Consider the following 16,421-nt stretch of genomic DNA (forward strand, 5'->3'; position numbering starts at 1 on the left):
ACGTATAAATACGGAAACGTGTTTTTGTTTTTGTTTTCTTTTTACTGGTCTTGTGAGAGCATCGATGCTGTTTCATAGCTTCAGATGAGAAATTTCCTCTGCCAATGCAACTTAAATATTAAAGTTGTCAGAGAAACCCAGAATTTAAAATGACTTGTCCAGGGTCATACAGACTTATGGTGTCAACATATCCAAAACTGAACTCATCGTCTTCCCCTTTTTCAGTCCCCCATATCCTACTGTTTCTATCTAAGGGAACCACCATCTTCTCGGTCATCTAGGTATTACGTTCACTCACACTTCAGCCTGTCAGTTTTCTTGTTTATATTCCCTTTTCTCTGACACTGATCTTTTTCCAGTCCAGGCCTTGTTATTCCTATATGGATACCTGCAATACCCTAATATATATCTCTTTTCATTACAATTCATTCTCGAGATAATTATCAATTTGATCTTCCTGAAGTGCCTTCCCTTAAACTCCAGTAGTTCCCAGAAACAAATATAAAATTTTCTTTGTCTTTAAAAACCCTTCATATCCTGGTCCTTTTATCTTTCCACTCTTCTTACACTTTACTTATTATTTTTCACATTGTTTGATTGCTTTTTTTCATTCTCAAAGAGAATTAAAATGGCATCACTATGTTGGGATTTAGGTAGTATGAGTCCTACTCTGGTTGATCAGACCAATATGAGCTTGGAAGGCTCCACAGATAGGGCAAAATAGTTCATATGAACATTTAGAGTGGCAATGTCTCTAAATTTGTATATCTCATATTTCTTTTGAGTTATTGCAACTCTGCTTTGCTCACAAAGCATAGTGTCTTCTATAATATAGGCAAGTCCCCATACTGGCTTATCCTCTTTCCAGTACTTTATGATCCAATGACGCTGACCTCTTTGCTGTTCCTCTCACATGCTACCTAATCTCCCAACTGTAAATTTCAACTTGTCATCTTCTGCTTGGAATTCTCTCCCTCCTCATCTCTGATTCCTGGTTTCCTAGATAAAATTTTATCTACTGCAGAAAAACTTTCCTCCTTATTTTAGTTCTTCTAATATTTTCCCCCCAATTTACCCTGTTTTATATTGGTTTGTACATAGTTTTTTGCTTGTTTTCCCATTAGATTGAGCTTCTTCAGAGCAAGGAAGGACCAGTTTTTTTTTTTTTTTTTTTTTTTTTTCCTTTCTTTGTATCTTCAGTGCTCAGCATAGTGCCTGGAACATAATAGGCATTTAATAAATGCTTGTTGACTAATTGATATGACTTGTCTATCTTAATACCTCTATCCCAAAATATTTACATAAAATCATTTGAATTGAAAAAAAAAAGACTCATCAGACCTATGTAAGCATTGTTGGGAACTGCCTATTTAAACAAAGGCCTAAGTACACTTTACAGGGGGTTTCTTACTTTCTGGATTTTAGTGTTCAGTTCAACAAACACTTGTGAAACACCTACTATATACAAGACATATAATGAAACAGTCCCTCCTCTCTAGAAATGTATATTCTACTGAGGAGTAGGACATATACAAAAATAAATAACTACAAAGAAATTTTAAAGTAATACAAAGTAGTTTCCAGAGTGAAAGAGGCCAATAATTGAAGAATAACTTTTTGTCTGGGGAATTACTCAATCCAGAGAGTCCTAAGATCCTCCAGAGAGTAATTCCTCCTATTTCCATGAGTTTTATTGGAGATCAATAAATCAAGAGGCAAAATAAAAAGTTAAATTAACATTGGCAGGAAGTGGAGAATGCTGAGCAATAAAGATACACATATATAGGTTTTACTTAGCTTCAGGGTAACATTACTGCAAGGCAAAAGGAGCTTATCAGTTGAGACTGCTCAGTCCCTTTATCTGGGAGGTTGACTAATAAAGACAGCATATTGGGTGATTTGGAGGAGAATGAGCTAACCTTAGGGTTAGAACCTAGTGGTTCTTTGGAGTTTCCAAGATCACATTTGTTCTAATGAGATAATGCATTTTTCAGAGCTTAGCCTTATCAGAACATATTGGTGCAGCAGGAAATTTCTAAGATAAATTTCTAAGAGTCCTTCCTCCTTCAAGCTAGAAATCACTAAGGGTCCTCCTATCCTTGCCAACCTGAGGGACTTTATTTTCATAATACTGTAGTTCTGTTTCTTTGATTTCTATGCTTATTTTTTGGGGGGAGAAGATATTTTCCCCCAAATTCTACCTCTTCCATGCTAGGGATATTAGGATAAGGCAGTAGTGATGGAGTGCATTCCTATCGAGAAGAAACAATTGTGCAAAAGCATGAAAGTTGAGATAGAAATTACAACACAGAACATAGCTTTCAACTAGTTTAATTGGAAGAGAAAATGTGTAATCATCATCAAAATAGTTACATAGTATTTTAAGGTTTGCACTTACGCCACCTAGTGTGAGAAAGGGAGTAATATGAAATAAGACTGGTGTAATAACCAGACCTACTGTGAGACTTGGGGGTACTGAGTCTCTCTTCTATAAGAGATCCCTCTTAACTTTGTTACCTATACAACATGCCGGGTCATTTATGGGAGACTCTGGCCTCTAAAGAAAGGAATCTTCCTTCTAGCTTTTTATACCTCTACCAGAGAGGGCTAGAGAGGTAGAAAATCATTTATGACTGTAATGCTGGAGAAACTGAAGCAAGACAGAGATTAGAGAGTTTTTAATATTTTATTAATTGGAGAGTTTAATTGATTGACAGGACAGGACTCTCAAAGTATCCAGTGGTGAATGTGAGTTCTCAATGACATATATACACACATGGCTCAGCTACAGGGGTAGACTAAGGCAGGAGCAGAGTCAGAACATTGAGAGTGGCAATAGACTATCAATCTAGTTCTGACAGGGTGATGGGAGACACTGAACTTCTGGTAAATTGGGATAAAGAAGAACAATGACAGGATAGATGGTAGGACCATAAATTCTTGATGACAGAACGCATTAGGAGCCAGGAAGTCTGAATTCCCTTATCTTGAGTCTCACATTGACAATTTATAACCTTAGAGCAAGTGGTCCTCAGTCTTAATTAAATGGAGGGGGGTTTTGCACCTAAGGGAATTGAGGCAGAACAGTTAAGGAAACTGAGGCAGAACAATTTAAGGAAACTGAGTCAGAACCAATTAGGGAAACTGAGTCAGGACAATTAAAGAGAACTGTGGTACAACAGCCTTAGGTTTGGCTCAGGTCTAGGGTCTTAACAAATAGGGGAAGAATATCCAGTTAAGAGGAGAAAAGAAGTCAACCAACATATTTGAGATCTTTTATCTTTGGTGTTGGAGAAAGGTCAAAGGAGAAGTATATTAACTATACTTTTTTTATTCATAATAAATGATAGATTAAAAATCAGAAAATCATTCCCAAAGAATTCTGGGTGCTTTCATTTCATTCAGTTGTTTAGTTAAGAGCCATGTCATTGTCGTGAACCCTTTGGAGAGTGAGAGTGAAAGTAATCTCAGAATTAGCCAGATGCCATCCCACAGGTGAATTGAGAATTAGTGTAGAATCAATTTATGTAATGTCTGTGTAACCCCAGAGAGGTGAAGGGCAAAATGTGTGTGAGAGAGAGAGAGAGAGAGAGAGAGTGTGTGTGTGTGTGTGTGTGGTGTGTGTGTGTGTGTGTGTGAAATGCGGAGAGTATGTGTCCATAAGTATCTTTTATTCTGAACTCATATAGAGCTTGGATTTCTCCTGAAGCAGACAGAATCCAAAGAGGGAAGCAGAATTTTCTTACATTTTCTGCTTGATGAGCCACCATTGATCCAGAGCATTCCCACAACCTGCCTTGGGAAATCAATAATGAGATGAAACACTAGTGTCGAGAGTCACAGCTTGGTGTGGTTGTCATGGAGTTCAATTGAAGAATCATGTTTCACATCTTTATAGCTCCCAACTGCTGTTAAACTGAAATGAATAGTCATGAAGATGGGGACATATAATTGGAATGCAAGTCAGCTGAATGGTACCCAAAGCCTCATTTACAGTGAAAAGATCATTGGGTAAAAAGGAGATACAATTCCTGGAAGAATTCCCAGCTCCTGAGGGAAAAGATTGGTTTTCTGTGGCAGCTTCTGTGATTGTCAAATGAAAATCTGTAGGGATTATATCCAAACCCTCCTCTTCAAACAAGAGAAGTTGGGTTGGATTTCTATTTTTTTTTTTTTTTTAGCATACTTTCCTTTTTTTTTTTTTTTTTTTTTTATTTAATAGCCTTTTATTTACAGGATATATACATGGGTAACTTTACAGCATTAACAATTGCCAAACCTCTTGTTCCAATTTTTCACCTCTTACCCCCCCCCCCACCCCCTCCCCTAGATGGCAGGATGACCAGTAGATGTTAAATATATTAAAATATAACTTAGATTGGGTTGGATTTCTATAGCAATTTAGTTTTTTCCTCTATTCAGAAATATAATTATTGTAATGGAAAGAATTTGAGGCCATTTCAGCCTAGAATTTTAGGATGAACAAAGTACAAAGTTGACAACTGGAGCTTCTTCTTTCTCCAGAGTAGCTCTGATATTTTCCAGGACAGGAAAGGCTGAAGTTTTATATGGCCTATGTTTAATCGCTGAATGTGACCATTCCATTCCAGATTCCTTCTTCTAAAAGGATTAGATCTAGAGGGTGGTTTTAGCTGTGCTCCTGCTTGTTCTGATACTTATTATTTTCAAAAAATATTTTTGATATTTTAATAATAATAGCTTATTTCCAAAATACATGCAAAGATAGTTTTCAACATTCACCCTTGCAAAACCTGTGTTCCAAATTTTTCTCCCTCCCTTCTCCCTATGCCTTTTCCTAGACAGCAAGTAATCCAATATAGGTTAAACATGTGCAATTCTTCTAAACATATTTACATTTTCATGTAAGAAAAATCAGATCAAAAAGGAAGAAAAAAGAAAGAAAAAAAAAGCAAGCAAACAACAACAAAAAAAGGTGAACATACCATGTTGTGATCCACATCAGTCCTTACAGTATTGTTTTTGAATGCAGATGGCTCTTCCATCATAAGTCTATTGGAATTGTCCTGAATCATCTGGTATTTATTCTTGCTGGAGCTATTTATTTTGTCCTTTACTTGATAATTCAAGAATTGGCTACAATATTCCTTGGAGTTTCCTTCTCTAGGGATCTCTTTCAGGATTGGTAGATTGGTGATTGGTACAGTCTTTTAATGATTATTTTGCTCTCTGATTCTAGGATATCAGGACAGCTTTCCTTGATAATTTTTTGAAAGATGCTATCCAGACTCTTTTTTTCTATCATTCCTTTCAGATAATCCAATAATTCTTTGTACTTTACAGTAAAAGAGAAAGCACAATTTGAAAAGAATATTGAATATATAGGAAAAGTTAAAAAGCAAAGTGCAAAAACTATTGGAACTGGGAAAAGATAGGGACAAAATCTAATACAATATTTCCAACTCATAGCTAAGGAATGAAATTTATTATCTAACAATGCTCCTATTCTAGTGCCAAACCAATCTTGACTTTCACTTCCCTGACAGAACCTACCTTCCTCATGTATCCATCCTTTTTAGATTTCTTTTGCAGAGAAACTCTAGGAAGAGCTCAGTAAGTTCTGGCTCCTTTAGCTAATCAGGAATAACTCAGCTACTTGTGATGACTCACATCTTTGTTCTGTTAACAGAATGGAGAAAGATTCAAAAGAGGGAAAGTGAGTGATATTCTTGGAGAAATGCACAGGTTCTTTTTTCAGGAGTGTCATAGTACAAGAAAAGTACTTTTTTTTTTTTTTCTTAAGGAAAAACTTTTCCCTTCTAAAGTCAAAAATGCACATGATTTTCTGCCACAAGATTCTTCAACTATTTTTCATTACCCATGAAGTCTTAACATTTGAGACCTTCAATCACCAATATGCTGAAGAGCAAGAAATTCTTGGAATGAATCTGAATCTGGGAGAAAGTCATTCTTAGTCACCTTGAAAGAAAATTACAGAGTGAGCCCCAAAGGTTATTTGTCTTTTTCATAATAGTTCTGGTTTAGCTTGCTGGAGGTCTTGGGACCAACCTTGGTTTCAGCAGAGTAATCACCTCCAGAATAGTCAGGGATAAAGTCCAGTCTTTATTGTCTCCTTCACAGTCTGTCTCTTTTGCCTTGAAAGAGGCCCTGGAGGCCCTGGAGGTGAGGCCCTCCAGAATGGGTCTTTGTTCAGTGTAGGAGGCAGGAGAGCCACCCCTAGGGTCTCTATCTTGATGTCTGTCTCCTCTCCCAGATTTCTTAGCTCTTATATACTCTATTATAAGTATATCATCATAGGTGTCAGTCTTGTAGAATAGGTGCCAATTTGTAGAACTATACTAAGTACTAGAGAATCATTATCTTAATTCTACTGAGTTAACACCTTGTTTTAGGATTAAATCAATAATACTGAGTTCCTGCCCTTTACAATTACCTCTTGGAAAAATAAAAGCATTTTTCATTGCCAGAGAATGACATTATGGATTTTTATAGTAACAATTCACTCAGTGATAGCATCACTCATAAATGTTCTTCACTGATATTTCTCTATCTACTCTCCTTCTACTTTGTCCTGCTGTTATACATGCATAGGTAGATTGATTTCACCTCAGCTCCATAAATTTAGCATTCACAGGGGATAAATTGTAGCCTTCTCCCACTATGACTAATATGGGCTTAGCCAGTCCAATTACTATAAAGTGAGCTAATCACCCAAAAAATGTAAGAGTGAAATTGAAGAGAGGCATTTGAGTGAGGTATGGGAATTAGATGAGGATTTAGTTTCCACAGTTATGAAAATTAAAACAGAAAAATAAAATTGAAACCTAAGAAATGTAGGCTAATATGGAACAAAAAAACAAGAACTAAAGAATGGAAAAAGTAATGGAGTGGGGACTCAGATTTGCAAACAATTGTAAAATGTAACCAGAAGTGGGGACTTAGAATAAGAAATGGGATTGTAAAATATAATCAGAGGGTAGGGACTTACCAGTAGAAAGGAAGATGTAATTAAAGACTTAAACTCAGGTGAAGGGGAGAAGTAGTAATGATGTAATTAGGGGTGAAGACTCATTTGGGTAAATTAGTCTCTCAAGATAGGTTGTAACCTCAGTACTCAGCTAACAGGGAATCGGGGAAAAGACTGCACTAAGTCCAAATAAGGTGACCAGGAAGGGAAGTTTTCCCGGCAAAGATCCAGGAATGGTTTGCCATTTTTTTTTCTCCAGTTCATTTTATAGATGAGAAATCAGAGTTTCTGGATTAGAAATTAGACCTTTTACTAGCAAATATTCGTGGAAAAGGTTCGAGATACCGGTTTTCGGATTAGAAATTTTACTAGCGAATATTTGAGGAAAGGGTATGAGTTACTTGAGTATTCACTTAAATATGGTCATGCACAATAGTCTGGCTGCCGCATAGAAGGTTAAGACTAGAAGAATGGAGGCACCGTGCAGATTAATCCTTTTAAAATGAAAGCAAAAGCATTTCCTTCTCTCTCCCTCCCATATGTGGTTTTCTATCTTTCTATTTAGTCTCAAATTCTATACACCACATAAAGAGAATTGGGAGTGGGTAGGAAATAAAAGGGAAAAACTGGAAGGAGTGGGGAGAATAAGAAAAACAATCTTTGACATTTTACAAATCTTTAGAATATTCAGCTAGGCAACACGGCAATTACAGTTCTTTTCCAGCAAAATTTGAGTGGCTCTTAAAAGAGCCTTTGGATTCTTCAAATCAGGAGTCCTTCAGAATAGAACCTACTTGGAGCTAGTGTACTTGGTGACGGCCTTGGTGCCCTCGGACACGGCGTGTTTGGCCAGCTCTCCCGGCAGAAGCAGGCGCACGGCCGTCTGGATCTCCCGCGAGGTGATGGTGGAGCGTTTGTTATAATGCGCCAGGCGGGACGCCTCTCCAGCGATGCGCTCAAAAATGTCGTTAACGAAAGAGTTCATAATACCCATAGCCTTGGATGAAATGCCCGTGTCCGGGTGGACCTGCTTCAGGACCTTGTACACATAGATAGAGTAACTCTCTTTACGGTTCCGCTTGCGTTTCTTGCCATCTTTTTTCTGTGCCTTGGTCACAGCTTTCTTGGAGCCCTTTTTCGGGGCTGGAGCGGATTTAGCAGGTTCAGGCATCTCAAAAGGAAAGAAGTGGAAATGAATACGGCATTCCTTCTACAGAGTTCCTTAGTACTTATACAGGGCATATGCAAATAGAGGTACTTTCAAGGCCCCTTTCTGATTGGAGAGTTCTTAGTAAGATTATCGTGACTAAGCATTGTCCAATGTAAATGTCAGATTTCAATCCTGCTTTCCTATTGGTTGAGTAATTATACTTCGCATCCAATGATAATGATTTTCTTCACTCCCTAGTGCTGCATCAGAATGCCCTGAAGCTAGCTGTCTTTCCATTAGGGATTTCCCCCCCTAAACTTTCCTGCTCTCAATTTGTATTTTTCGTGTGGACGCGAAAAGCTGGGACAAAACCCTGTAATTATAATTATTTAGAGGTGTTGCTGGTTCTAATATGGCGCATACGTATTCTGCTCTATAAAAGTGCTCTGACCGTCTCTGGGTCAGGAAGCCGTGATGCTGGAGCTGTTGGAACTGCATGGCGGGGGAGATTGGCACATAATAATTCTAATGTACAGCTACTGGCTATCTTCCAGGACTAGAAGTTCAGCACATTGCAGTGCGGTGATCATAGCACAGAACGGCTTCCTGCCATTTTACTACCGCCCAAGAAGGCAAACCTCCATTTTCACAGGAAGTCAAAAAGATCTTTTAATCCAGTCTACTCCCTCCTCAGAACTGTTTTTAAGGAAAAAAAGGCGTTCGCTGTGCTTTGAGCATTTGTTTTTTTCCTCATTTAAACCGGACCATAGTCAACTCGGCCCATCATTAACATTAATCTAAAAAGAATCCAGCTATGCAGAATCCGTTGACGTAGAATTGGAGGAATAGCCTCAGGACTCAGACATACTGTTACAACATGGTTCATACTGAACAAAGAGGAATTAAATTCCTTGAGAGCAGGGGCTATTTTACTTCTATCATGCTTTATTACTTCTAAGCATGCTAAAGAATGCATATTGTTGCCACCATCCAACTTATCCTCACTGTAGGATTTTAAAAATGTTTTGAAACTATCAAATTCATTGTTCATGAATGTTCATGACAAATCCACTGTCATACAGCTGGATCCCCACCAAAATATCCATAGGATTCCACACTATTGGGTAGTTAATAATCAGTTATTAATCAGTTACTTTAGTAGTATTGTATTGGGAGCTTCCTTCAATCACAAAAGAATCAAAAATCTTATTCTAGAGAAATTTGCAGTCTAGTGTGCAGTCAAATCTAGGGGAAAAAAACAACCCAAACATATTATCTTTCCTAATAGTTTATACTATTATTAAGGAAAGTAGAGTTACACCCATGAAATAGTTTCATACAGAGCATAAACACTTGGAATAACTTCAGTACAATTATAAAGTAAATTCTAAAGAAGAGTAGATACAGAATATACCAAAAAAAAAAACAAAAAAAAAAACCTTAAAATGAATGCTGAGGCAATGCAAGAATAATTAGTACAGATGTTGAGTTCAAGTTAATGTGTATTCTTTTCCATTTCTAGAATTGTATAAAAAATACAGGTTACTAACTAAGACTTACAGAAACACTAGATTGAAATAACATGGCTTAGTGGATAGAGTTCTGGACTTAGATTCAGCAAGGCCTAGGTCTGAGTCCACTTTAATACTTATTAGTTCTCTGGATTTAGAATAAGCACTTGTCTTCTTGAAAGTCCACTTTCCTTATCTGTAAAATGGAAATAATAGTTGCTTCTGCTCATAGGGTTCTTGGGAGAGTCAAATAAGATACTATATGTAAATACTTTGAAAATCTTAAAATGTCAACTGGTATTAATAGTTCCATAGTTTAGAGAAGATCCCAAAATCAAAGAAATTGCCTCACTTCAAGTGATACAAAATTATAGGAATATAAAGGGATACAATATTATAAAATGAAAACATGATGTTATCATATTCAATTTTTATATAGAGAATTCAAGTTAAAAATATTTATTGAATACTTATGATGTAAGGTACTTTTGAGGTTCTTAAAAAGTTTTGGCAAGTTTTTTTTTTTTTTTTTTTAAGTACAGACATAGAATATTTATAAAATGCTGCATCCAGGGGCTATCTCCCCAGTTTCACTTGAACTAGATTAGGTTCCTAGAGGGGTGGATCAGATTCAGAGATGTATTCAATCCTAATACTTTAGCCTAGGAATCACATTTCCATTAGCCTCTATCACCCCATGTCCTTTCTATTAACATTAGTCTGCTCAATTACCTTTTAGCAAAAGCAACTAGATTGTTGTGCCACAGTTCCCTTTTATTGTTCTGCCTCAGTTTCCCTAATTGGTCCTGTCTCAGTTTCCCTAATTGTTCTGCCTCAATCCCATTAGTTGCCTTTCGCGTCTCTGGTTCATTAAGACTGATATAACTCAGAGGTTATAAATTGACAATATGTAAACTCAAGATAAAGGGGAATCCAGACTTCCTGGCTCTAAACTGGACACATTCTTAATTCCCAGTTTGTTAGAATTTATAGACCTCCCCCCTCAACCTGTCAGAACTGGATTGATGGTTCCTGCCTGGAGATTTTTACTCACTGGAGTGTGGGCTCCAACCCCCCTGCTTTTGTTTAGCTACTGTGTATAAGTATGTCATTGAGAACTCACATTCTCTGCTGGATGCTTTGGACATCAGCCCTGGGGGCATCATGCCTTCAGCACAATCTCTCCCTTTCAATAAAGTATTAAAAATTCTCTAATCTCTATCCTGCCTCAGTTTCTCTGGCATTACAAGATGAGATAGCAAGAACATTAATTATAAAGCATCTTTCTGCTCTCCACTCCTCATCTCAAGCCTCAAATTTGGAGTACATGGGTAAGATGCACAGGTAGAAAAGTTAACAGACAATTCCTATTACTTTCAGGGTTTGGCAAGGAGGGAAAACTCATGAAGGGAAATGGCATGCTCAAGGAAACAAGGAGAATGTCCAGGAAATAGACATGAGTAAATAAAGGTTTTGTTTAAGGTATGTTGGGGAAGAAATGGCATGCCCAAGGAAACAAGGAGAATGTTCAGGAAATAGACATGAGTAAATAAAGGTTTTGTTTAAGGTATGTTGGAGCAGAAGCAACTATTATTTCCATTTTACAGATAAGGAAAGTGGACTTTCAAGAAGACAAGTGCTTATTCTAAATCCAGAGAACTAATAAGTATTAAAGTGTACTCAGACCTAGGCCTTGCTGAATCTAAGTCCAGAACTCTATCCACTAAGCCATGTTATTTCAATCTAGTGTTTCTGTAAGTCTTAGTTAGTAATATACATTTCTTATGTTGATTGGCTGTCAGGATTTAGCTAGGAGGATGAACATTCAATAATAATAATAATAAAAACTCAACATTCATAAAGGGCTTATTATGTGTCAAGGATTATGCTTAGCCTTTTACAATTATTACTTCATTTGATCCTCACAACATCTCTAAGAGTGAGGTATTATTTATTACTCCGTTTTACAGATGAGGAAACTGAGGCAAATAGAGAGGTTAAGTGACTTGCCAGCATCAGCTAGTAAGAGTCAAAAGTTAGATTTGAAAAATAATTTTAGAATCTGAAAAGTGGGAGACTGAAAGCTTTCCTTTATATTCCAATTCTCATAGCCACACATTGCTACTGGAAAAACCATAGTTTTGACCATAGTGACCTTTGTATATTCTCTCTACGAAGTTAAGCTTCAAGCAGGCTTTTATCCTCCTCCAGAGCTTCTTAATTCCTTTTCATTTTCTACTATCAAAGTGCTATGATGTTCCATATCTGAGATTGTTATTTCCCCTGGCAACTTTGATTATGGTTTTTGATTCATCTAGCCTTGCATTTTGCAAGTTGTACTCTGCACAGAAGTTAAATGAATTAAGATTGTAACATACAGCCTTTTAAAATTTCTTTTCCAAACTTAACCCAATTCCATGTTGAGTTCTAAATAGAGGTTGCAACTCTTAGAATTTGTGGTTCCTATTATGGTTGATTTATTACTGTCCAGGTAGAGCTACTTTCTGAGAACAGTTATGTATATGGTCTCATTTCCCAGGCTTGAACAGATATTAGATACCAGTGGATGGCAATGAAGCAAACAAAAGATCTTCATATCGTCTTGCATTCTCTAAATATCTCATTTAATAAACCCTGAAGTTATGTCTATCTATTTTGAGAATTTTTTAAAAGTTCACTGAAATCCTCAACATAATATAGCAGACAGGAAAAGGGGGAAAATAGGAAGAGAACAATATTATAAGCCTAAGAACTATAGGGAGATCAAAAGAAATGAAGATTGAGAAATTTGGACGAATTTGTTCAGCACTTCGTAGAAGGTGGAGTTGTAGTGGATTAACCCTAATTGAGATCTGATTTTGAATTCTAGATCCAATGTTGAAGTTAAATGAAACTTCATCTTTCTGATTTCATTTCGTTAGCAAAACAATGGTTTTCTCAAGACCTCTACTAAAAAATCATTTTGTAAACATTCTAAAATGTTAGTTACTATTATTTTTCACATTAATAACCAATTTCTGGGAAATAATCTTTGATGCCGGAGATTTAGGACTAAAGGGACAAAAACAAAATTAGTTTCCCAGTTTACAAAAACAACAAAAAGGGAAGGCTGGAGGTTACAGAAATTTGAAGATTTTTATGTAAATGAAGGATTAGTTTATCTAATCTCTCATTGGGTCAAAACTCTACAAGTAGGAAGAGCGTCGGTAATTAAGCAGATTCTTGACCTACTTTATGATTGGCTACTTTATCGAAAGCTGTTTTTAACCAATCCGAAAGCCTACTTTACCCTACCACAAAATGGTATAATAGGTTCTGTTGTTTGGCGTTAGGTAGTTGCTTTTTTTCCTTCGATCGAAGCTTACTGTAGTCGCCATGTCTGGAAGAGGAAAGCAGGGAGGCAAAGCTCGAGCTAAAGCTAAGACCCGATCATCCCGGGCTGGTCTTCAGTTTCCTGTTGGTCGTGTTCATCGCCTTCTTCGCAAAGGTAATTATGCCGAGCGAGTTGGTGCCGGTGCTCCGGTGTATTTAGCCGCTGTGCTCGAGTACCTGACTGCCGAAATCTTGGAGCTGGCAGGTAACGCTGCCAGGGACAACAAGAAGACTCGTATCATTCCTCGTCATCTTCAGTTGGCCATTCGTAACGACGAAGAGCTCAACAAACTACTCGGCAAGGTTACTATCGCTCAGGGCGGCGTTCTCCCTAATATCCAGGCTGTGCTGCTGCCAAAGAAGACCGAGAGTCATCACAAAGCTAAGGGCAAATAGAGTATCTCTGTCTGTTCTTTAGTACATACTTTCCTCGCCTTTCTCTATTAAACCAAAGGCTCTTTTCAGAGCCACGCATCCGTTCAAGACGAGGGCTGATAGCATGTTAGCTTACATGTCGGGTAAAACATTTGGGATGTTAGGGAGTCCATGTTCTAGATACGTTATTAATCGATTTGAACACCCATTTTGTCCCTCACTATCAACATCCGGTGCATTTAAAACGTTAAAAACATAAGCCGTTAACTCCAGGTTCCTTATATTTATGACTTCTGAAGGAAGCTACACGGGGAATCAAACAAGTATCTGCTGGGGTAGAATGTTAGACAAGCTAGCTGTAGTTAGGAAATTATTGGGAATTTTTTAAATATTGGGGTTACGAGATTAAATCATAAATTAGCTGCGTTAAAATGTTTCTCAAGCTAAACCAGCTGCAGCTGGCAAATATTTTTTGGGGGGCGAATCTTTAATGCAATCAAGATTAGGTCGTAGAGAAGTTAAGTGGGCGTGAGAGTACGGTACATTTGATAAAGGGGGAGATATGGAGAATGAAAAGGCGCAGGAGAAAAAGAAACAAAGGCCCAAACAAATGGGCCAATCCCGTGTTAGCGCGGTTTTTTTTTTTTTTTTCAAATTTCACCCAAAGAAAACATGTTGGTCTTTAGCATGACGTTAGTAATTTTGGAGGACCAATGGAAGCATACATAGGATCAGGAAATGTTTTTTCAGGACAACGCTGTTTGCTCCGTTAAAAAAAAAAGTCAGGATCAGGAAGAAGTTGTCTTGCTTAAAGGAACCGTTTGTAGAATTGGAGGAGGGGCGTAATGGATGATCACCCAATCAAAATGCCCAGAATACATAGACTAGAATTATCAACCAGTCATGAGTCACAGCTCGGGATTTGCGTGTGTGTTGCTCGGTCCAATCAGAACTTACTTTTACTCTATAAATAAGGTGACTGGCGCTCAAATTTTCATTTCTTGTTTGCTGGTTCTTCCTCGACATGGCTCGTACCAAACAAACTGCGCGAAAGTCTACTGGCGGTAAGGCCCCCAGAAAACAGCTAGCTACGAAGGCAGCTCGCAAGAGCGCACCGGCTACCGGCGGCGTAAAGAAGCCTCACCGCTACCGGCCCGGCACTGTGGCCCTGCGAGAGATCCGCCGCTACCAGAAATCCACCGAGCTACTCATCCGCAAGTTGCCCTTCCAGCGGCTGGTGCGTGAGATTGCTCAGGACTTCAAGACTGACCTTCGCTTCCAGAGCTCAGCCGTGATGGCTCTGCAGGAGGCCAGTGAAGCCTACCTTGTGGGGCTGTTTGAGGACACCAATCTGTGCGCCATCCACGCCAAGCGGGTCACCATCATGCCCAAGGACATCCAACTGGCTCGCCGTATTCGCGGGGAAAGGGCTTAATTCGCCATCTAAACCCCAAACGCCCCCAAAGGCTCTTTTCAGAGCCACCCACTTTATCACTATCAGTAGTTGTAACCTAGCAAAAATCTAGGGAGGGCTTGTAGAAGATGTAAAAAAAAAAGTGTAAAAAATGTTACTGTCTTGTGGCATATGTACACATAAGAAGAAAATGTAGAATAACTAAGTCTGGCATAGAGGTGGAGAGAAACGGGGAACCCAAGTAAGTTTTAGCCAGGAAGGGAATTGCAGCGAAAAACGAATTCTGGCATTTGGGGAAATTCCCTGACAACTTTTTAAGTCACATTACTTGTTTGCCTTAATATTTTCAACCATAAAATGTTTCCTTTTTTCCCCTGAGACAATTTGAGTTAAGTGACTTGCCCAGGGTCACAGCCAGAAAGTGATGTGTCTTGAGGTCACATTTGAACTCGGGTCCTCCTGATTTTAGGGATGGTACTTTATTCACTGCACCACTTAGCTGCCCACTTAAAAAAATGTTGATGTCACAAGTGATCACTGTAAGCCGTTTGACAATCTTTGCAAGGCAGAGATGAGAATGAAATGACACAAAGGAAAGCAAAAACTCAAGGAGACCATAGTGACATGTAATAAGCTATAAAGGGGTAGGATCCAACTAGAGCGTGAGGATTGTTGATTTATTAGAAAAGTACTCGAACAGGAGGCAATTGGGAGTTTTTGAGCGGGGGAGGGGGGGGAGAGTGACAATATCACTTTGAACTTTGTGGAGTGGGTAGTGGAGAGATAATAGCAGGCCATTGTAGAGGGTCAAAGATTTTTAAAGCTTTTACTATGCAAATCCAAACCCCTTAGCTTAGCAACTCAGCCATGGTATAACTCCAACTATTGAACCTTGTCTATTCATTACAAGTGTGAATCAGAAAACCTGGTTTTATTTATTTATTTTTTTAAGTAACTAGTTTCTCAGAAGTCCTAGGTTGCTCGTTTGTAAAAGGGAGCTGGGGTAGCTTCCTTCTAACTAAAAATTCTTTGCCATTTTATTTTTTGTTTTAAAGATTTTTTTTTCTGGTGATTCTGAACTTGGAAAAACAGGCATGAACAAGGAAGAAGAGAGAGGAATTTCCACTATGAATGTCTTGTTTCTTTTTAAAATAAATAGATTCAACAGTTTGACTTATTGATGGTCTCCTTTTGATCACTATTCTCTTCTATGAGTTCTTTTAAAACGTTCCCAATACTCTTCATTTCTTCTATGTTTGACACAATTATTAGCTCTGGGTTATTTGGTCCCTTCCCCAATTCCCTCCTTTTTAAAGGTTAGTTAGAATCAAGCAAAACTAATGCACATACTGACCATGTTAGAAAATGTATTTCATAATTTGCACCACGGTCTCTGTAGGAAACATTCAACATTAGTCCTTTGAAATTGTATTTCAGAGTTCTTAAAGTTGCTTTTATTACAGTGTTGTAATAATTGCATACATCGTTCTCTTAGATCTGCTTATTTTGTCATTTTTTATAATGCAATAATATTTTATTCTGTCATTATACTCTAATTTGTTTTAGCTACTCTTCAATATATGAATTATTTCTTGGTTTCTATTTTTTTGCCATTGCAAAAAGAACACTACA

General features: G+C 37.8%; 3 protein-coding genes across 3 annotated transcripts in view; 2 read left to right on the top strand and 1 right to left on the bottom strand.

The window, feature by feature from the left end:
• Positions 1-7,639: 7,639 nt before the first annotated feature.
• On the bottom strand, positions 7,640-8,186 carry LOC100929498 (histone H2B type 2-E). The gene has a single exon (XM_003768709.3). It carries the CDS (start codon positions 8,136-8,138, stop codon positions 7,758-7,760), a length of 381 nt encoding a protein of 126 aa, XP_003768757.1. The 5' UTR covers positions 8,139-8,186; the 3' UTR covers positions 7,640-7,757.
• Positions 8,187-12,950: 4,764 nt separating this feature from the next.
• On the top strand, positions 12,951-13,474 carry LOC100929929 (histone H2A type 1). The gene has a single exon (XM_003768711.4). It carries the CDS (start codon positions 13,004-13,006, stop codon positions 13,394-13,396), a length of 393 nt encoding a protein of 130 aa, XP_003768759.1. The 5' UTR covers positions 12,951-13,003; the 3' UTR covers positions 13,397-13,474.
• Positions 13,475-14,399: 925 nt separating this feature from the next.
• LOC100930710 (histone H3) overlaps positions 14,400-16,421 on the top strand; it is a 38,354-nt gene continuing 36,332 nt past the window's right edge. The window contains exon 1 of the mRNA XM_023502710.2: positions 14,400-14,725. Within this exon, the coding sequence (XP_023358478.1) occupies positions 14,400-14,725 (326 nt within the window). The remainder of the gene's footprint in view (positions 14,726-16,421) is intronic.

The sequence above is a fragment of the Sarcophilus harrisii genome, chromosome 4, assembly GCF_902635505.1.
Source record: "Sarcophilus harrisii chromosome 4, mSarHar1.11, whole genome shotgun sequence".
NCBI lineage: Eukaryota > Metazoa > Chordata > Mammalia > Dasyuromorphia > Dasyuridae > Sarcophilus > Sarcophilus harrisii.

Excerpts from the sequence above, each read along its gene's own strand:
- LOC100929498 (XM_003768709.3), bottom strand. The coding sequence starts at position 8,138 with ATGCCTGAACCTGCTAAATCCGCTCCAGCCCCGAAAAAGGGCTCCAAG.
- LOC100929929 (XM_003768711.4), top strand. The coding sequence starts at position 13,004 with ATGTCTGGAAGAGGAAAGCAGGGAGGCAAAGCTCGAGCTAAAGCTAAG.